At 29.2% G+C, this 24058-nt stretch overlaps 2 protein-coding genes across 2 annotated transcripts; both read left to right on the top strand.

Moving 5' to 3' along the window:
• Window positions 1-6583: 6583 nt before the first annotated feature.
• On the top strand, window positions 6584-8449 carry VNE69_10083 (ABC transporter; the record flags this gene model as incomplete). The annotated part of the gene is made up of 1 exon (XM_065474805.1): window positions 6584-8449. The coding sequence occupies one exon, from the start codon at window positions 6584-6586 to the stop codon at window positions 8447-8449; it is 1866 nt and encodes a 621-aa protein (XP_065330877.1).
• A 7034-nt stretch (window positions 8450-15483) lies between these two features.
• VNE69_10084 (ABC transporter) lies at window positions 15484-17340 on the top strand (the record flags this gene model as incomplete). The annotated part of the gene is made up of 1 exon (XM_065474806.1): window positions 15484-17340. One exon carries the CDS (start codon window positions 15484-15486, stop codon window positions 17338-17340), a length of 1857 nt encoding a protein of 618 aa, XP_065330878.1.
• Between the last annotated feature and the right edge of the window lie 6718 nt (window positions 17341-24058).

Below are 24058 nucleotides of genomic sequence, written 5' to 3' on the forward strand. Positions count from 1 at the left end.
TTATCTTTTACATCTTCAGTATCAATATGGGTATAAATGATAATACATATTAATGTATTCTAGAAATGTTAAATAACATTGGTCAAAAAATTTATCTTAGGAATTTCGGTATAAATAAATATGAAGAATAAAACTTTTGCCCATGTCGAAGTGTCAAAAATATCATTGCTGAAGATATTTGGTGAAATATCTCAACTTTAACGTCAAAATAGACTAATAAGAAAAATAAATGATATTGCTGTTAAAAAAGTGCCCGGATTAAATACAATTGCATTTAAAAATTTACAAGGCTAAAATGCACTTTAGCCCAAATAATTTATTCAGGCTAAAAATAATATAAGTGTACAACATACAATTTTAAATTAAAAACTACACGTTTTAAGGGGCACATGCTCATTTAATTCAATTAACAAGTAAATGGAATTTTGACTGGGTTTACTTTTAATATAGTTGTGAAATAAATAGAATTGTATATTACAAATTTTTTATGTTCTTTTCTTATCTAATCAAATAACACATTTTACTAAAGTAAGAAAGGTTAAATAAGCTCTTCAACTATCATAAAGCATATACAAAACAGAACGTTTATTTATTATATGGTGTATATGAAAATTATTGTATTTACCTTTTGTTTTATTAATGTATATTTGGTTAATTTATTTATTTTTGTTGCCTTAACATTTTCTTTCCTCCGTTTATAAAAAAGAGACAAACCCCATCTATATTGAAAATTATCACCGGGGTTTTCTTGTTATGAGAGTTACCCATAGAAAAGATCATGGATCTTATCTATGGGTGGGTCTTATCTATTGATATAAAATATTTAAAATTTTTTGAACTATACCCCATGAAAAAAAAAATCATATCGCTAAAAGAAAAGTTAAAAGGATTACAAAAATTGCGTGAAAACAATGGCAACATAAGTATTACTACTTTCAAGTTGTAGGATACTAGGAAAATCAAAGGGGTTCCTTTTTATATTAAATTTTTTACCATTTTGGTATGGGGTGGATCTTTTCTACTAGTATAAAAATTCATATTTAAAAAGTCGTAAAATTCGACTTTTGGGGTGGATCTTATAACCCGGGAACCCTGGTACCTAAAGCTTACCTTAGCCAAAAATTAGTGCACTTTGGATACGAATATTTCCCATTTCAAACATGCGATGGTGCGGGGACCAAATATCAAATAAAAGATTGGTGAGCTTAAAACCAAGATCTTTTGAGGCATACATCTAATCTATTGTACCTAAAAAGGCCCAGAGTCTATCTATATAAATTAAAGACGAATATACAAACAGAAAAATCCACAGTGGAATATGTGAACTGAACTATAGTTGCACTATATGAGGAAATAGAGTGTGATAAGTGGTGCATTAGAGGGACCAACTATTATATCATGAAAAGTACTACATAATTATTTATAGAACTAAAATTGTAAAGAGCATATGCCCATAAACTAGATCATAAACATGGACGTCTAAACTTAAATATATCAATATAACTATTAATTTGTTGAAAGAAACATCACATCTATAAGTCTCTTAAAAAAATCCAATGCATAGTTCCTCTGTTGTTCAACTTATGTAAAATTATAAAAATTTTCTTTAGAAAATTTCAAATGTGAAGATCAAAATAGTGTGTGTTAAAACGAAAACATAGTTTATATGATACAAACCATTTAAAGAAATAATATGGCACCAACGTTAAACATTGACATCTGTAGCACTCTCGAATCAGCCTCAAATTTGAAGGCTTTACTTGACTTGGGCCCGCCGTTTTATTTTTTCATTATCTAGTAAGATTTTAAATTGTAAAAACGTCGTTCTACGACTGATTTTTATCTTCTCTTTTATTGGAAAAGTAAAACAATACTTAAAATGACGAAAAGATGCATCCACGCATCTTTGTGCCGTTAATTTTTTTTGTTATAAAAATCGAAATTTAAAAAAAAAGAGGAACAAGAAAGAGAATGATTACTATTCATTTTTATCTCAAAATAATAAATCATTTTTTTATGTACAAGTTTGAATTTAAGATTATGTTATCGTCACCTAAATATGTCATATGAACTATTTTGACATAATTTATAGATTGTTTTCTTGGACTAATAAAGAATTTAAATGTAAAATATGTGTTTATGGTTTCAAATAGACAAATATTACTTTTGAACAGGCAGCTTATTACAAAAGAACACTTTTCATAAACATCTTTCTAGATTAAAGGAACCTAAACGATAAATATATGCTTAATTTAATATACAAACAGAAGCTTACAGATGACTTTATAAAGCCTAAATATGTCAATCAGACATGGGCTTTATACTTTCAAAGAGGTGTATTCGAGAGCCCAATATGCGAATTTAAAAAGGAACTTTGGGAACTGACAGAAGATATTGTGAGTGCATCTTATAAAAAAAATGAGTGAATAAGATATTATACTCGAATAAATTATACAACGGTGGATAGTCTAGTATAAGATTCTCTTTTTTAAAAAAGTTTAAACAATACATCTAAAATATGAATAATAGATGTTGTATGAATTGACGCATCAGATACCAAAATGAGATATAAATTCTTGCATTAAAGTAGTAATAAATAACTGTAAAAGATTTAATTTTGAAATACACTTTAGGGAGAAGGTTTTTTTGTTATATTTTCTTTATGATTTTATAGAGGTCTGGAAATTTTAAGTCGCTATTTAAACGACATAATATAGAAATTTATCAACTTCGATATTCCCTTTATGATGTTTAACTATTTTATACAGATACTTCTTGGCCTCTAGATTATTAATAAAATCGTATAGATAATTGACAATTTCTGGTTTAAAATGTTCAATATGTTTGTCGACATCTTTTTCAATTTCTGACGGGGCCCTAGCTCAGCAGTTAAAGCAGAATTGCGATTGGGCATGGTTAAGTTTGAATCATTTAGACACCTAAAGGCTTCTACTTTCTATGACATTCTTTGAATTTAAAAAATGCACTGTACTCATTAAATTGATCTAAAGAAACTTATTCATTTAGACCTACGGAATTAGTATCTACTTTAATAATCTTCCAAAATGTACAAAACAATACCATCACTGTGATAACTTATCAATACAAAATAGTATCTGCTGTACACGGCCTAGTTTGAGCTCATAGCAAGGCCCCACAAGGGGTAATCTCTGAGCCAACAAGCGACTAAGTGGACTTGAGAAATAAAGGGTCTCTAGATTCATTCTGCTTAATTTTTACGTTTTCCGAACTGGTGAGCGACTAGTTGTCAACGCAGTGCAATAAAAACCAGGCTTTATATGTTTGTGAAGGAGGCATATGTGAGATACAGATGATTTTAGGGACCTTTGAACTAGTAAGAAGATGTCTACCCTTGGGGTATTTAAACCATCCCCTCCTGATCGTATCTACTGTGGGGTTACTCTGCACGCATTTTAGGTAAATATAAGAAAATACTTGCCTGTGCCAAAGTCCAATGGATACTGGAGAGCTTGCTGCTCTGACACGATGTATTGAGAGGGGGTTGGTGATTAATAATACCACAGGTCAATGGATGGGGATAACACCTACAACAGTCTGTCCCCATGGAAGGATAATCCTCTTCTCGTATTTGCAGAGAAAAAAACAGCTAGAATAAGAAGAGGGGAGTTTATTTTTTTATTAATTTATCTAAAATTATTTAAATAAGAACCTTTTTTCGTTTAATATCAATTTCATAACAATAACCTTCTTTATGTTGTCTTTTATTAGTATAATTTAAAACATGTGTCGTAATTTATTTTAAAATAAATTATTCTATTTTTTGTTCGTTTAATTAATTTATACTATCGGTAAACAGGTTTTCTTTTATAGTATGATGTAAAAATTATATTTAAGGTTTAATGCTTCTATTTTGATAGTTTTATATTAATTTGCGCTTTTTCGTAATTCATTGTTTTATAGTACGAATATGAATAAAATTCTATGTTTAGTCTTTAAATTTTTCTTTAGTTACATATAACTTAATAATACTTTACAATTTTTCCTCTTATTAAAGTATGGTTGTCTATTTATAAAATTATTAATTTTTTTCACATTATCAGTTATACTATTGGAATTGACTTACAATAATATTTCTAATATATAAATATATCAAGAGTCGTTTTTATACATATAAAGATAAACAAATAAATGGAATAAAAAGATATTTTGTTAGTCTAATTTTATTTGGTTATGTTTCGATTTAATTATAATTTTTAGGTTTTTGCTCCCCACACTTTTTCCGATTCGACTTCCAAAATCAGGCTACAAATGTAAAATCAAGTATCTTTACGCAAAATAAAATTTTAAATTGAAAATGCTCCAACAAATTATAAAAATCAGATAATGACCAAAAATATAATTTTGCACTTTAAATTATCTATTTACTATTTATTTAGTCAAAACATATCTCTATGTATGAATAATAGTAACCTAAACAAATAATATTATAAATAATTATAAGTAATAAATAAATAATTTTATTGACAGATGAGATTTGTACTTTTGAAAATAGAAATTCCATAGCATTTATGATTGTAGAGTAATGTTTAAAAGAATACAACATGATGTTGTTTTCTTAATTGATCTAATATTGCTATCGAATTGCTAAAGGGGTTAAACAATGCTTATATAACAAAACATAGTTAAAGCCTAAAAACCTGTTAAACTCAACAAAATAATGGAAAAGAGGTTACATAAGAAATTTTGATTATAAATGACTTAAGGGAAAAAATCGAATATATTTTGCAAATCGAAATAATTTAGATTCTACTTTTCGAACATAAACTTTTTTTGAAATATTTATTATGTTTCCTATATTATAGGACCGAAATATTTTCTTAGAAACAGAAAAAATGCCCACACTGCCATGAATATGAAAAGACAGTAGATCATATGGCCACCCAATGTGATCGTATGCTTTCACATGATTACATGAGACGGCACAATGAGGCACTGCGATGCATCCACCTGCAGTTATGTAAGACGTATGGTCTATCCCATTCCAAAAGAATTAGAAATCATTCAATCCAGGAATGTGTAGCCAATGAGTATGTTGAGATACGAGTCGACAGTAGGATACATTCAAGTATTCAAATAAAGTATAACAATCCTGATATACTAATTGTAGACAAGTTGAGGAAAGAAGTGATCGTTGTAGAAGTTGGAATCACAAGTTTTAACAACATCCATGCAGTAGAAACAGAAAAGAAACATAAATACGACTTGCTCGCAAATCATGTGGCTTCTCTCTACAAATACAAGCCGAAAATATTCCTTATGTGATGACGTGGGATCGAATAGTAACTAATTTTCACCGTACGCATATCAAAGTGCTCAGATTAGAACCCAGAACGGAAGCATATATACAGTCAAGAGTCCTTAAAATGACTTTAGAAAGCCTAACTATGTCAGCCAGACATGGGCTTGATACAGATCAGGAAGGGGTCTTCGAGAGCCCAATGAGTGAATCTCAGAAGGAAGTCCTAGAACTGCCAGATGAGACTGTAAGCGTATCTTGTTAAAAGTAATTAATAAGCCGAATATTATACCCAAATAAATTATATATATGTTTCCTATATTATTAGACAAATTAGGTCTCAATGTACCCGTTTTATAGACATTTAAATTTTGTTTGCTCTTTCCTGCTCTGGTACTTTAGATTTTAAGATCACGATTATAAAAAATCTAATTTATTTTTGTTGAGGAGGCCAAAGTGCGAATTAGTTTATATGTAATTTCCTCGATATTCTTATCTTGCCTTTCACGGTAGAATAAGCCTCTTTGACTTATTTCCCGCATTATGTTAATATGAGGCCGAGTCATCTAGATAAGTAATACTTCGCCGTCAACAAACAAATTACGAGTTATATAGTGTCTGCTTAAAATATTTGTCTAAACATATAGTTTTTAGAGAAAGTCTTTTCTTCTAATACTTAGATCAATGACATTAATAAAGATAAAAAGAATAATTTTAGCCTTCTACTGGGCATATTAAATTCAAGAGACAATTAAAATTCTAAAAATATAAACTATTTAAATAAGCCGAACAGCCGGATGGGGGCAGCTCGCATCATACATATTATTAAGACAAATGTAATTTGCTTAAAATCTTATGAAATCTTGCAGAAAATGTATACTGTAAATGCTTTTCTCAAAATTCTATTATTTCAATAATCATTTACTTAGCTCGTGATAGCTACTACTGTAATTTGATTTTAAAATAATCCTACACAAGGAACGAGGAATTTAATGTTGCTAGTTATTCAAAAATATAATATAATTAGTTGTTTACACAACTATAGTGCCAATGTTTATAATTTACAAGGTTAATTGTGGACATAAATAATTTTCGTAAAAAGGATTCAACTTTTAAAATGTCAAATTTTGTAACTGCTGTCAACGAAATGACAGTTGAAAAATAAGAAAGAGAAATATTTGACATGTTTAAAAAACAAAAATATATATTTGCTAATTTACAAAAGTTTCAAACATTTAAAAAAATTATACATTGCCATTGATACTCCTTTTTGATATAAATAGAAAAATCTTAAGTGGACCCTAAATGGAAAGACAAATTAAAACACTGGAATTTGAAAATCTTTATCTTGATGTACCAAAATTCGGTCCTAATGGACATGTATCTTACACTAGAATTTTAAGATGTTTATCTGGGAAAATTGAATCTGGGAAACTTACAGCTGTAATTGGTTCTAGTGGTTGTGGTAAAACTCATTTTCTTAGAATGCTTGTTGGTGATATCAGTGAAAAATCTAAAACATTTGGTAAGATATTATACAATGGCAAAGAAAGAGAACCAGAAGAATGGAAAATGAAGTTTTCGTATGTTCCTCAGGATGATATATTTTATCCTGACTTGTCGATTAATAATCATATGAAATATTATATGTCACTTTTTGAAGACAAAAGCAGTGAATTTTACGAACATAAAATCGACAAGATACTTGAAAGATGCTCTATATTGCATCAAAAAAATAATTTCTTTGGGGCACTTTCTGGAGGTGAACGTAAAAGAGCTTTGATCGCAATATCCATGATTAATGATCCAGAAATTTTAATTTTAGATGAACCTACGACTGGGATAGATTCAAATACAGCATCAGAAATCATCCAGACACTTAAAAAGTATGCACAGGATTATAATTGTATGGTTATATCTGCAATACATCAACCTGGTCCTGGTCTTTTTAGCTACTTTGATGACTTAATTGCATTAGTGAAATTGGGAGTATTTTATATTGGACCATATAAGCAATTAGAATCTTTTTTGATCGGAAATGGGATCTCTATGGAATCTGACTTATCTTTGCCAGAATTATTGTTTGTTATTTTGGTTGATAATTCCAAGTTTCCCGAAGCCAAAAAATATAAATCGAATGTTAAGAAAATTATTGAAAAAAACGAGGATAAATGTAAAAAATATAATAATAATAGAATATGTAATAATTACAAGACTCTTGATTTTAAACACAAATTCGCTGATAGCTGGAAGGTGATAAAATACTCCTTTAATGCTACGTATAATGTAAACAAATTATCGGTTAAAATAGTTTTAATGGTATTCATATCAATTATAGCAATTTTATTTGAACCAATTTTTCATTTCGTCGAATCTTATCCATTTAATCATTTAAAATTTTATGATGAATTGAAACTGTGTTCTTATGGTCAAATATTGAGTTTTAGTTTTGCTGTAGTTAGTCATTTATATAGTATAACTCATTCTATTTGGTCATTTTATGCTTACACTGGAGTTTGGTCCCACAATCGATGTTTTGTAATTGAATATTTAAATGGTAGATACACGTATGGTACATATTTTATGGCGACATTCTATTACTGTCTAATTAGAAATTTTATATTCTTCTCTGTTAAGTTCTGTTTATATCTCTTATTTTTTAGAAATTTTTTATTTCATCCAATAGTGTTTTTAGTTTTTATTATTTCTACTATTTTAAATATTTTTTTGTTTACTTGCATGTCTATTATCTCCGAATATAATATTGTTTTTAGCTTAATATATTTTTTTATAATACAATCACCACTAGTTACATGCGATACAGCGGTGTTTAAGCTAAACCATGATGACATACTAATGTATGTATTATCAATCATCCCAATATTAAATTTAAGACTCTTTTTAAAGATGAGATGTTTTGGACTAGCAGAAAAATTTGCAGATAAGACTGCGATTCTTGAATTTTTGAATAAAACATGCGTTAAAGAAATTATCCATTGTTCGTATGATGAAGGATTAGAAAATACAATATTTTACAACAAATTTGGCAAGTCGGCGGATTTTATTACTGGAATTAGTATATTTGGATCTTGTTTATTATTGATTGGTGGTGCAACAATACTTTACATAGTCGATAAGATTCCTAACATGAGATTTAAATTAACAAAATAAATTATTTACATTAATATCTAGGTTTTATTGAAAAATTTTCCTTCTTTTTCTTAATTTTGTAGTCTCTAATCTATTTATGATTTTTTTGTAGAAAAATAAAAAAATTTAATGAAAAAATTCGAGGGTAATTATTAGAACACGCGTAATAGCGAGAAAAGCTAAATTGCTAATTTCAAACTTAATTTCAGAATATCGATAAATCGTTTTTTGGAATTTATATTAACCTCTCTCAAAAAAATTGCAAAAACATTTAACGTTCTTATGATGTAAATGGAAATATAAAATAAATAAAATGCTGAAGGAGTTAACAAGCATCAGGGGGTTATTTATTAAATATTATAAAGACACTAATATAAAAATATTTTATATTATCTATTAGACTTTATAAATGTAACAAATTAATTTACTTGATACATTATATATAAATGGGGTTGTGATGTAAAGGACTACATCACAACAATAGGTGTCAATAATATCGTCTGTCTAATATTTCGAATCTTAAATAAATTAACAAACAAAATAAGATTATAAAAACATGTTTATAAATGGAAAAGCCGTTCAGGCTAATGTCGGCTTTAGCAGAAAATCTTCGATATAGGGTTTTTTTGTTTTTTGCCTCTTTTTTGAAAGATTGAGGAGATAATTAAACAAGAGAAGAATTCAAATAATATATAATGAATTAATAACAAAACATAAAATTCTGATTTATGAATTATGAGATTCTCAGATGATAATAAAGGACAAACAAAATTTTATTATGAAGTGTAAATGGAGTACATGTAAAAATACAACTTCAATATGGAAAGGTACTTTCTATCAAGAATCTAGACTTAACCATATTACAATATTACAAGCAACTTAATAAGTGGAATCTAGGATATCCTCGAAAGTTCATTTGTCAATTTTTGGGGTTTTCTGCCGAATTTGTTTCAACTATATTAACAAAGTTAAAAGAATCTGATATTTATCAAAAATATTTAAATAGTATCGGGATTATTGGAGGTGAAAAATAGTAGTAGAAACGACGAAACGAAGATTGGCAAGAATAATAGAGGCAAAATTGTTAAAGGTTTCTGGTGTTTTGGTATGGTTGAATGTACCATAAAACGCAGAATTATATTTATATACATTGAGAAAAGAGACCAATAACGCTCACCAATCTTTTATTATAACACGTAGATAAGAAAAGTATTATTTATAGCGATATGTGGAGAGCCTATCATAATTTGGGCTTAATATTTGACCAACATCTAACAGTAAATCATTCGTTAAATTTCCGAGAACCAATAACTGGTGTTCATACCAATACCATAGAAGGTAATTGGCGATCTTAAAAAAATTACTATACCAAATAGAAACAAATCAGTTCAGAGTGCAAAGCTTTTTTTTATTCAGGTGCATGCTCTAATGAAATTCTTCTACTTCTGTGTTTGTTGCCTTATTTAATTATTTATTTTATTTGTTATTTTTGTTCCTTCCTCGACATTTTTTCTCCTCTATTTTTGAAAAAAGGGGCAAAAAAAACCTTATTCCGAAAATTTTCTCCATAAGCCGACATTGGCCTGAACTTTTACTAAAATTGCTGAACAGTATTCTTATATTAAAAATAAAATACATAAAGAAGTTTATCTTTGAAGGGCACGGAACATTAGACGATCAAGAACACCATCAATAAAGTCATTAATAATAACAATATCTTAGAGAGCTATTTTAAATATAGCAAAAGTCCCCTCTTTATAGGACAGATTTTCTAATTTTTTTTTATTTTGTTTAAAAAAATAGTGCTAAAATACGAACTAAAAGTGTAAGAACTGACAGGGATCAAATTTTTAAAAAATATAAAAAATGCTAAGTAATAAATGTGGCGCGCGAGCGTTGACCCCCTAGGATTTCCAGATTGTGCAAGCATTGACCCCTAGTAAATGCAACCCCGTGCAGGAGTTGACCCTTAGGATTTGTATCCCGTGCAAGCATTGACCCCTAGTAAATGCAACCCCGTGCAGGCGTTGACCCCTCCTTTCAGAAAGCTCTGTCTAAGTTTAATCTTTTTTAAATAAATAAACGCACTTGTTTGGATTCGAACCAGCGGACCATGTGAAAGAAACAAACAGCATACCACTCGACCACGGCATACTAGATTAAAAAAAAAAAAAAAAAAAAAAAATAAGAAAAAACTTACATAATAACAATCATCATCATATATATAAAAGAATTTTATTTAATTTTTTACCCCTTTTTTTTGTAGTTTTGTAAAATCTAAACTTCTTATTTTAGGCTTTCTATGTTATTTAAATATCAAATATAAATTTATTGCTTTAATTTGACTATTCTAAGTGTGTATGTTATTAGTTAATACTTTTTAATTTTGATTATTATTTTTGTAAAACTCAGTTCCAAAATATCGTCAGAATCGTTTTTTAGAATTTATTTAACCCTTCTACGAAAAAAATTTACAAAACATTTAACCAATGATGATTTTAAAGATAAAGGTCAAAAGCTGAGCTTTAAGAGTTTTAAACATATCTTATCAAGATTCATAAGTGTTTTCAACTTCATTTTACTGTTCAAATGTTCATAAAAAGTGGTTTTAAAACATAACATCTCCTTTTCAAATTCCATCTTCCTAAAGTGGAAATTGAAAAAAGATAAAGGAGGTACATATTATAAAACAAAACATTCAAATCCCGTTTTCAAAACGGGAAAGCATACGCTAGTCATATATATAAAAGAATTTTATTTAATTTTTTGCCCCTCTTTTTTGTGGTTTTGTAAAATCTAAACTTCTTATTATAGCTTATTGTGTCATCTTAATATCAAATATAAACTCAATGAAGGATTTTGACTGTCATATGTGCGTGTACTGTATGTTAATACATTTTGATTATAATTTTTTGTTTTGTAAAACTCAGTCCCAAAATATTGTCAGAATCGTTTTTTAGAATTTATTTAACCCTTCTAGAAAAAATTCACAAAAATATTAACCAAAGAAAAGTTGAATGTAAGTGTCAAATTTTGAACGTATAAACATTATAAAGTTATCAAATTGGATTTTATAGAATAATTTGATTTGAATCTATATTCAAGTTTTGCATTGGAAATGATTTTAATGTTGTCTAAAATTGCATTTCCCCTTTCTTTTCAAACCAAATATGGCAACTTAAAAAAAAATTAAAGGAGGTACATACCATAAACAAAACAATTAAATCCCGTTTTCAAAACGGGAAAGCATACGCTAGTTGATAAATAAAAGGATTTTTTTTTATCACCTTAAAAATGATTCTTCCTCCCAGAAATGCTAGTGAATACAGTAATTTAAAATTAGTTTTACTAGGCAGGGACAATGAAGTTGTTTTAGAAAAGCAACAAAAAAAACGGTTGAAACAAAAAGCTGGTAATTACCTTCTTATAGATGGGGCGCTATATTTAAGGGACCGGGCTAATGGGAACCACCTCAAGGTTTTTCATAGTGAACAGCTTGAGGCCTTGGAAGTGGAATGTAGAGCTTTCCACCAGCTTCATCACGGGGGCGTTAACCGATTCGAAGCATCATGCAATAAGGTTTTTTTTAAAATTCCTAGGGACATTATAAGAAAAATCGTTTCCGAATGCATCACATGTGTACAATCACAACCGTTAAAAAATAAAGAGCGCCAAGTACATATTACGGCCTCTAAACCGATGGAACGAATTATGATCGATTTAATCGATATGACACGCTATAAAAGGTTTAACGATGGTTATTGTTGGATTTTAACAATAATAGATGTGTATTCTAAGTTTGCCTGGGCCTTTCCATTGAAAAGTAAAACAGGTGATGGGGTTACAAAAAACCTTAAATTTTTATTTTACAATATGACTGGTCCGCCCAAGGTCCCTTAAAGCGAAAATGAAAGGAATTTTGCAATTCTCATATAAATAACCTTTGTTCCGACCTTTTTATTATTCAAAAACATAGTAGGCCCCGTTTTCCACAATCAAACGGGCAAATAGAAAGGTTTGACCAAACTTTAACGCGAACAATACAAAAACATGTATTTGAAGAAAGTTTGTTTGCCGTTGACAATTCTAAAACTGAAGAAGAAAAGGTATGGCTGAAACATCTAAATAAAGTAGTCTACAACTACAATTTGGCCAAACATAGTGCGACAAAGCAGGTCCCGTTTAATTTATTCTTAAAAATACCAGGATTAAATTCTGTTTATATGCAAGATGAGAACGAGTCTATAGATGATAGCTTAAAAGAAATTGAAATGAATTCTTAGACAGTAAATAAAAGAGATTTGTCGAATAGTGTTTTTAAAGAGCAAACTGAAACTGGTTCAGTTGATAAAAATTACCTTGCAAGAGTGGATCGTCATTCATTGGTTCATATCTCAAAATATACTTTTGAAATTGGTGACAAAGTCATTGTAGCTAAAGACTTTGATAATAATATCAAAACAAAAAAACTAAAATTATCTTCTTTTTTTAAAGAAGTTAAGATTATAAAAATTCTCTTCAACAACAGAGTGAAATGTGAAACTGAAGAAGGAACTCAAATTTTCCCTATATCGGGGCTTAAAAAACTTTAATTAAAATTCAAATTTAAATTTTTTTGTGTTCTTTTTATTTCTTATTTTTTTTACGTTTTTTTTTTTTGGGGGGGTCAACGCTCGCGCGCCACAATAAATAAATTAAAAAAAATTATTTTAGTTAAACAACTAAGACAGAAATGTACAAAATGTGGTTTAAATGAAGACAAATTATCAAATTAAACTGATTATACAAAATATAAGTGTCTAAAATGTAAGTATATATGTTGACGTTGGCCGAAATATGAGGTTTAAAAGTATTCTTTTTATTATTGGCCCATCTCCGAATTTCGAAGATGTTTTTTTATAAATTCTAAAACATTGTTTCGGAATTTTCTTGTTTCAGATGTCAATAAGACAATCTGAATCGTCCGGACTATCCGACGTCTACACATGTGAATGTTTCAAAGAACATATAATGAAATTTTACTTCTTTATTCGTCTATAAAAAACCTATATTTAAAAAAATACTAATTTTTTTTTCATAGTAAAAAATAATAATAACCAAACCTAAAATCTTTTTTAACAACATAAAATGTTTAAAACTTCTATCAGCATTGTAATAATTATGTGACATAAGAAAAAGAATATTTTTATGGGTGCTTCTCCCTTTTGCTGCCCTATTTTTTGGGGATAGCAAAACGGAAAAAAGGCAAAAATATAAAATTTTTATTTTTTTAAAAAAAAAGTCTCCGAAATGACAAAAAAAATTAGAATTTTAGACATTATTCGTTTTCAAAGCTTGCCTCGTGTAAAAACTACATGATAGAAATTGGAATCTTTAATCTGACTAGACGATGTGGTTCTTGTGATCATGTTGCAGGAAAGCTTGAATTATTATTGGAAAAGGAAAGTAAAGATTAGTTTATAGGTGTTCCTGGCGAGAATGCAGGGCAAAGAACAGCTTTTTAACTGTCATCAAGTTATTATTTGAAATTTATCTTTTTAGTGTATTCTTGGTCCTTTGTAACAGCAATAAGATTAATTATATGTTTAACGGAGGTGTCAAATGACACTAATTTAAAAATAAAGCTTGAATGAGGGAATATATTAGAAAGAGATTGGAAACCGATTGCAAAATCGGTGGATCGGGAGTTCAAATCCAGGTTGATGAAACTGTATTATGTAGAAGATAAACTATTAGAGTTCGTCTATAACTGATGACGAAGCAAAAGATACTGTATGGATTTTAGGGTTGATACAAGCTGTAAACTGACAAAGTTTTTTTGTAGTACAAGTTCAAGATCGCAAGATAAATACTCTAGCAAGGATAATATGAGATAGAGGCTCGCCACTTACCATTATCAGTTCTTATTTCTAATGATTATCCTAGTTTTCCCGGCGACGAAACAAATCTAAAACTTGAACACATTATTGCAAATTATTCAATAAGATTTCTAATGAAAAAATATTTCATACTGACGTAATCAGAGAGACTACCTCTGAATAAATAATCTTCTAAATTATTAATTACTTTGCTATTAAAAGTTCTATTGGCACGTTTGGCATCTCTTATTGGAGCCTGGTCCCTGGCTTCGTCGCCATTTCTTGGTCGTAGGTTCCAAGGGCATTGATCGTTCTTGTGTTTCATGATACAGTGGAGGTCAGGGCAAAAAAGAAATAAATGTTTTTTTTTTTAAATAGACCGGTTGAAAGGTCTATTTTCTAAAACGGGAAGTTGATAAAATGAAAAAAATTAGTTTGTGTTTTTTGTATTACTAAACATACTAATAACATTTAATATTTTGCTCTGGTATGAAATCAGAAATGACTTAACAGCACGGAGTAAAGCGTGTGTATACTGGGTTATGGCTCAAAAAATTTACTTCTAGAAAAAAAATTATTAATAATGTAAGGAAGAACGAGGAAATGGAAGCTTTGATTGATTTTATCAAATTTAATTTTAGCTATTTTTTTTATTTTTGCTGCCCCCCCCCCAAAAAAAAGGGGTAGCAAAACGGAGAAGCGCCTTTTTATGTATTTAGATATATATTTTAACACAATTTAGAAAAAGTAATTGTATAATTTGTTTTATTCTTATGTAATACATATAATATAGTCAAATAAGAACTTATAAAAACTATTTTTTGTACTTTATAAATTATTGATTTTTTCCTCCTTTTTTTACGTTTTAGTTTTCCAAAAAATAGGATATTTTTAAAATTGGTATATATATTCATGGGGGACTAAAGTGGAAATTGGCCTAAGTTTTTTTTTGCTTTTTATTGGTAAAATTAAAATTTTAATTTAAAGGGTGTACAAATCTTTGAATGTCAATTTTTTCAACGCCTGTCAACAGTTTTGGCGTTGAATTTTATAAAAATAAAAATTTGACATGTCAAAAAAAAAAAAAGTAGCTTAAGTTTGCTTATTTACCGTAATTTTTTAAAGTAAAAAAAAAATTATAATTTAACTATAACTCCTTTTTTTTATATAAATAAAAAAATCATAATCAGCCCCAAAATGGAAAGAGAAGCCAAAACACTTCAATTTGAAAATCTTTATTACGACGTACCAAATGTAGATCCAAATATACATGGTCCATACGCTGAGATTTTGAAATCTTTATCTGGGAAAGTTGAATCTGGGAAACTTACAGCGGTCCTTGGCTCTAGTGGATGCGGTAAAACTCATTTTCTTAGAATGCTTGTTGGAGATATTAGTGGAAAATCAAAGACATTTGGTAGAATTTTATACAATGGTGAAGAAAGAGATCCAGAAGAATGGAAAATGAAGTTTTCGTATGTTCCTCAGGATGATATATTTTATCCTGACTTATCGATTTATGATCATATGAAATATTATATGTCACTTGGTGAAGCAAAATATCGAGAGTTTGACGAACGTAAAGCCGACAAGATACTTGACGGATGCGCGATATTGCACAAAAAAAATAGTCTCGTTGGATCACTTTCAGGAGGTGAACGTAAAAGAGCTTTGATCGCTATCTCTATGATTAATGATCCAGAAATTTTGATTTTAGACGAGCCTACAACTGGGTTAGATTCAAATACAGCATTAGAAATTATTTACACCTTAAAAAAATATGCACAGGATTATAATTGTATGGTTATATCTACAATTCATCAACCTGGTGCCGGTCTTTTCAGCTACTTTGATGATTTAATTGTATTAGTTAAATTAGGAGTATTTTATATTGGGCCATATAAACAATTAGAATCTTTTTTGGTTGAAAATGGGATCTCTACAGAATCAGACTTATCGTTGCCTGAATTATTGTTTGTTATTATATCTGATCATTCTCTTCTTCCCGAAGCTAAAAAATATAAATCGAATGTTAAGAAAATTATTGAAAAAAATAAGCAATCATGTAGAAATGAAAATACCCCTACAATATGCAATAACTACAAGACTCTTACTTTTAAACCTAAATTATATGATAGTTGGAAGGTGATGAAACATTCCTTTGATACTACCTATAACAAAAACAAATCATATTTTGTTACAGTTTTAATAGCTTTTATTTCAATCTTATTTATTTTATTGGAGCCAATTCTGCATTTCTTTATATCCCTTTCATATAATTATTTAGAACTAAATGAAGAATTGAAAAAATGTTCTTATGATCAAATATTCAGTTTAAGTTTTGGTATAGTTAATCATTTATATAGTTTATCTCATGTTATTTGGGTGTTTTATTCGCACACAAATGTATGGAAGTACAACGAGTATTTTGCTCCCGAATATTTGAACGGCAAATACACATATGGTACGTATTTTATGGCAATGCTCTACTATTCTTTAATAAGAAATTTTATGTTCTTTTTTCCTAAGTTCTGTTGTTTTCTTTTATTTTATAGAAATTTTTTGTTCCACCCACTAGTCTTTTTAGTTTTTACTGTCTCTACTATCATTAATATTTTTTTATACACTTGTATGTCTATTATTATTGAATATAATAGGGTATTTTGGTACATATATATGGTGTTAATGAATATATCACAATTTAACAGTGTAGAGAATGAGCTATACTATGATGATCCCATTGCTTACCTGTCATCAATCTTCCCAATATTTAATTTTAGACTTTTTTTAAGGATGAGATGTTTTGGATTATTGGAAAAATTTAAGAATGCGCCAGCAATTTCTAAATTTCTGAGTAAAACATTCGTTGAAAAAATTATCAGGTACTCATATGAAGAAGGTGCAGAAAATACTATTATTTACAATACTTTTGGCAAATGGGCAGATTTTATTACAATTTTCACTATGTTTGGATCTTGTTTATTACTGATTGGTGTTGTGACAGTACTTTTTAAAATCAACAGGATCCCTTATATGAGATTTAAATTATCATAATAAATAATTTACTCTATTTTGTAAAGCTCCTTATATTTTTACCCCCCTCCCCCCGCCCTTTCCGTAGTTTTGTAATTTCCGAACTAAATGTTTGGGTTGTTTTGTAAATAATAGTAAACATTGTTTAAGAGAACCGTTACAAAATAATACAGTGTTTCAGAGATTTCCCAGGGGGTTCTTTATTGTAAATTTTTCTACAAAATTTCATATATTTACTGTATTATAAAAGGTTTTAATTGGTTTTCTTGACCTTCTTTTTAGTATTTTGAAATCCTCGATCTATTCATTTTAGTCTTTTTATGTTACACAGGATTTAATCGTTATTGTACCATGTTTGAATTTCTATATTGCTATAACATTAGAATTTTATATCAACTAAAAAAAATTTAATGGAAGTCTTTGCTTGCTTTTGCCTTTTCTAGTCAGCCTATCATATATATAACCCGGGATACTGACGGCTATAATTTAAACTTAAAATATTCTTAAGACTTGTTTAAATCATACTTTCTATAAATGAAAAGATGAAAATCTTGATTTGAGCTTCGAAAAGAATTTTTCGATGGTATTTACAGGGGTTGCATTTTTAGTTCAACTTTTCCATTTTTTGTAGCTCTACTTTACATTTCTATAGTCCTACTTTTACATTTTTATAGCTCAACTTTGCATTTTTATAGTCCACTTTTTGAAAATAAAAACCTTTTTATATGCCTAGTGAAGCTAGAGCAACAGTCACACCGGGTTGCAAATTTTTATCATTCAAGAGATGTTTTAGGATAACTAAGAGAATTGGGTATTTCTTGCGTTTTTTTGCCTCCATATTTATCACATCTGAATAATATTAGAAATTTTTTTCTAAGATAAATTGAGATTTTGTGCTATACGCATTTTAATAATACAATAGAAACAGATTTAGAACAAATTCCAGAAAATGATTTATGCTTATCGTGTAATTGATTCTACAATTTTATGGTATGATGCTAGAAATGGCAAGGCGAAACATGAATTTATATAATTTAATGAGATTGTATATATTTTACACATATTTATATTGATGGTTCGTTATAAATTAAATTCCGGTTTTTTATAATTTGCAAAAGTTGGACTAAAAATGCAAAAGTTGGACTAAAAATACAAACCCGTAAAACACTTCCAAAAGAGGGATGGGAATAAAAATAAGCACATTGACAATATATATATATAATCAAATAAAGGGCGCTACTAAATTATCTCGGCCACTTTTCAAAAGAGGGGTAAAAAAAATAGAAAGTTGGTAGATAGAAAATTTTTAAAAAAAATAGAAAAAAAACTGAATTAAAATTTAAAATATTGATTAAAATTTTAATTGGAAGATGTAGAAAAAAGTAATTATCATAAAGCAGGCTAAAAGGAGGGGTTTAGGGTCATAATTATTTATATTTCTTTTTGTCCATACGAATTCATTTTAAAATATTTGGATTCTCTTTTTATTTACACCACCTCGTGCTCGATATTGCTGCTTCAAATGAGACCACAGGTTTTCAATCTGATTGGTGTTTGTTCGTCCCTGTGTGCTAAACCCTTCACTGTGATTAACAACGTAGTGAACTGATCCAAATTAACGCACTGCCCATGGATACGAAGGATATTCATCTGTTACTAATATAGAACCCGCCCTACATATTGTTTAAAAAACTCATATATTGTTTCTTTTTTTCTGTTTGGAATTATTTTTAAAACAAAATTTCTGAAATTATCCTTCTCTACGCCGCCTAAAATCCATTGTATCCCAGGAATATCATCATCTACACTTGATGGGTTCTCGCTTATTAACCCATTACAGATAGCAATTTCGTCGAATTGTACTTCGAGCTATCACCGCCAATCTGTTTTTCCTCTTGTTCTCTTTCCCTAATCAGTTCATCATTTATGTTTTTTTAGTTTTATGTAGGTTGGCTCAGATATTTGACATAAATTTACTGCGTGATAGCTGCTGGCGTTAAAAATCCAGCAATGTATTCCTTTTAAAACTTTGTTTGCATCAATTCTTATTTTTTCTAACTTTGAATTTCCTTATGGATATCCTTCTCCTACATGATGTGTTGACACATGGGAAAACTTTCCCGTCTAGTGCTTTTCTCTTGGTTTGCAAGCGATTAGCACTACCACACTTATCACAAATAAGAAAACTTTGAAAAATATTATGTCTTGTGAAAAATTCCAATGCTCTTTCGTTGTTTTGGAATATTTCGTAGGAGAAGTCTAAGCTTGTTAGCTCGTCAATAAGTCTTTCCATGTTTAGGGCGGATTTTAACCCTTTTTTTCATTTTCACCTTTATTCAATTATCTCGGCCAAGAAAAAGTTCCCCTTGGAATTTGAACGAATTATATATTTTTTGGTTAAATTGCGATGTTACCCCCCCCCCCCACCCCTAAAAAAATAAAAAAAAGGGGAAAAAATAAAAAAAGGGAAAAAATAAAAAAAAGGGGAGAACTAAAATTTTAGAAAACTAATATATAAAAAAGAGGAATTATTTTTATTTCTTCTTGAAAAAAATATATTAAAGGTGCCAATGTGCAATAAGTGCATGACTCCCATGACCAAAATTAGAAATAATTTGGACAAATATCGTTTTTCCTGACGAAATGGGAGAAAATGCTCAAACGAAGGTAACATTTACAAAGAAAGCATTTTTAAAAGTTCTAGATTAGATATCGAAGATCTTTCAATTTTGCTGTGTGAATGGGTTAAAGGTGTAAGCAATGTTTCGGCTACTATCGAATTGGATATAGATAGTAGTACCGTATCTCGCTGGTTTACGCGTTTTAATACCGCTGTATTCTTATCCTATTTCGACTACATAAAAAACAAAACCATAGGAGGTTTAAACTGCGTAGTTGAAATAGACGAGACATTGCTTGTTAAAAGTAAAAACCATAACGGTAGAATCCTTCAATACCAAGTTTGGGCCGTTGTGGAGTTGTAAGAGGAGACAGCAATTCTTTTTTTTCGAAATTGTTGAAAATCGATCAAGAAATACTCTTGTCGAATTAATAAAACGAAAAATCGCACCTGGATCTACAATTATTACTGATTGTTGGCGGGGTTATGAAGGGTTTTCGGAACTATGTCCGGAATATAACTATTTACATTTAACTGTAAATCATAGCCAAAATTTTGTAAATCCAACAACAGGCGCCCACACCCAAACAATTGAGGGAATGTGGTCTGTAATTAAAAGGGAATTGCGCAAAGAAGGAACAAGCCATGGTTCTTTAATGAATTTAATTCGAAAACTTTATATAGCTCGTTTTAGGTTAATTTATAGAGAATCACTACTTGAAAGAATGTTGTGCTTTTTTGAAGTTCAGAATATATGGTTTTTAAATTACGATTTGGCCCCTGAATTTGATTTTGAATTAGTTGAATAAATTTTAGTTTTGTATTTTTTTTTATTTTTTCCCCTTTTTTTATTTTTTCCCCTTTTTTTTATTTTTTCCCCTTTTTTTATTTTTTCCCCTTTTTTTTTATTTTTTTAGGGGTGGGGGGGGAGGGGGGTAACATCGCAATTTAACCTATTTTTTTTTACCCCTATTTTCACCCCTTGGCCGAGATAATTTAGTAGCGCCAAATAAAGCATTCATCATAAATTTTTTTTTATTTAACTTTATTTAAGAAATAGTTAGTATAGAATTCATGGGCAATCCAAAGCTCTCCTAGTTATTATAAAATTACTTTCAAATGTGGATTTTAATTTATTTACGAAAAATACTTTATAAAGATTGTCGGAGATAGTCTGTAAATTCATTATTGATAATTCTAACAAAAATTTAAAGTTGTATGAACTTCTCAACATTCCATAGACGACGATGGCCCTTTGATCTAACACACATGCAATTTGGGTTGCGGCCTCAATGTGTTGGAACCTGTTTAATAGCATTAATTAATCTAGGTGGATATTCACAATATTTTGTCAAAGGCTTTTGGTGAGATCGTCAAAGTAAATTAGGTTTATAGCTGTTTATACTATAATATTAGATACATAATGATGCGCTGATTAATATTTTCTTTTGGATTTTTTTTGTAAGAACTTTTCATGTTATTCCCCAAATCCTAAGTTTTTTGCTTTTTGAAGAAATAGAACAATAATCACCAGCCTTTTATTGCATATAAACTGCAATGTCTTTGATATAACATCATTGTAGCATCTACAAAATTTTAAATTATCAAGCCCTCCGGCTTATGAGGTCTGAGTGTTGCAGCAACTTAGATAAAACAATTTCTTGTATTTGTTTGAATTTCTGACTTCTCGGTTTTTTTGTTGGCTGATAAATTTGTGTGCAAAGGCTTCTTATACTAGATTTTTTAAAGTCATTTTTCGTCTTTAATAAAGTCTTGACCGTTTTCCGAAGATCTGGCACAACGGAGGATCTAATTTTTCTTGGGATTTTATATGTGGGGAGACATGTGGGAGACTAGTGGTAAACGCAGTAAAATAAAATGTCACATTGTTTATGTGATGGTGAGAGGAGCGTGTGTGCGATGCCGACGATTGTAGGGACAATTAGGCTAGTGCAATGATGTATTTCCTCGGGGTATTCAAACAACTTCCATTAAGCTATCTGTTGTGAGATATATCTAGACGATTTAAGATAAAGATTGAAAAAAATTCTCCTAGAGCAAAAGTCATATCAATATGGCGAATCTTACTGCACAGAAAGCTCATAGAGTAAATTTTAGTGAGTAAGAATCCACAAAACCGGTTGAAATATGATCAACACAAATCTCTCGATCTATATAAAGTCTTTCCCCTACCTCTTCTTGCAATAAATAAATAGGCATTTTAAAAGAAAGTTTTTAAAAAGGGCACAACGGAATATAAAATCAAACAACGTAGGCTAGAAATTTTAAACATTCAAAAATAAAACTTCAAGAAACTGAGAATAAAAAGTTAATCATGTAAATTGATAATTTTGATTGCGTATACTTGTGCTAACCCTTTTTTTTTCAATCTTTGTTTTTGTAGAATCGATTCAAAAACAGCATTAAAATCGTTTATAAATGTTTAATCACCCAGAAAAATTTCTAACAACGTTTTAACATTAAAAATTCCAAAAATGTGCATTTAATTGGCCTAAAAGAATTTACAATCATTTCATATTATTTATACTTTTTTAAATCATTTTATCATTGGGTATTTACTCTAAAAGTACAACCCGTCTTTTCTAAAACCATAAATGTTCCTTTAAAAAAACCTTTTACAAAGCTATTAAGATTAAGAAGAAGAGATATTTCCAAGATATTTATGTCGTAACCTCTAAAAACTAATCAATCATCTTTAGAAAATTGGACAATTTGATTGGTTACTAAGCCATTAAAAATCATTTCCAAAAGAGGAGGTGCAAAATACTTGTGAAACAATTGACAATGTAAACATTTACCTTGCTCCGTTTTTAAAACGAATAATCATATGCTAATTTACCAAAAAAAAATTAAATTATGAAAATTTTATAATAACATTTTAAATGTTGCTCAAAATGTTTCGAAATATTGATAATTTTGGTATTTTGTAATAATTGTACAGTTTGGAGCGGATGCCACGGGTAAAAAATGCAAAAAAAAATCTCCTCAGTGAGGAGAGATTCAGAAAATAAGAACAAATAAATGTTCGTCTTTAATGGCTGCCAAAATTTTGTCTCGATTTTTTGAAAGGTAAATTTTTGTTTTTTTATAATAATGGGAGGGAATAGTGAAAGAAGCAGAAAAATAAAATAAACAAAGCTTTTAGTACTTTATCCATTGCCAAGCAGCCTCAGATCTCTAGCACTTATTTCGTTTATAGTAATCCCATTATTATCTTCTCTGCATAATTTTAATTAATTAAATTGTATATATCTTTTACAGGATAGACTTCTGCATCTAAACGTTCATACAGAGAATGTCTTCTTGTATTATCGTTGTTGTCCAAATAAGGTCTTATAAGGATTCTATCCCCTATTTGAAATTCTAAAAAATCATTTTTCTACATACTTCTTTGTACTATTCTATCTGCAGGAATTTGTGTATGAATTCTAGCTGCATCATGATATCTTTCAATTAAAAAAAGTTTGTGTTATTCGGAGCATACCTTTGTTGTGTTTATTCATTAATATTGCAATCTAGAACATCTGATAAACTTTATTTGGCATATTTTTCGTCCTCACATTCTTGTTCGTGATTTTCTTACTTATCGAATCTAGAACCCCTGTGATTCTGGAGACGTCCATATTGTCCCTAATAGATCTATCAATTATTGGAGAGAATAATGTTTGATTTGTAGTAGAGTATCTTTAATTATTATACGACCAGGTAACTTCTTCTCTTACCTTGGTCCATTGAGCCTGTTTATTTAAGATATCTTAGGGGTCATAAAAATAGAAATTTATAAATATTCAACATCCCTCCTCTTTTATAGGCTAGTATACAAGTATTTTGAGTTGAGATGCATGTCTCTTAAGTCCTTTTCCCTTTGATAGTACAATGTAAGGATTGTTTTCTAGCCGTTCTACAATCTGTCCTCTATCTTTAAACTTGGGCTGTCCTTTTGCCACTGCAAATTCATTCTTTATTATTACTTGATCGTTTTCCTTAAACTTTTCTTCAACCTCTTTATGCTCGTTTGCCTTATTAAACATTATAATTTCTTCGTACTGTTTCTCTTTTATTTTTGTTTCATTTTCCTTTTTACAAGCTTCATTTGGA

Source organism: Vairimorpha necatrix, chromosome 10 (genome assembly GCF_036630325.1).
Source record: "Vairimorpha necatrix chromosome 10, complete sequence".
Taxonomy (NCBI): domain Eukaryota; kingdom Fungi; phylum Microsporidia; family Nosematidae; genus Vairimorpha; species Vairimorpha necatrix.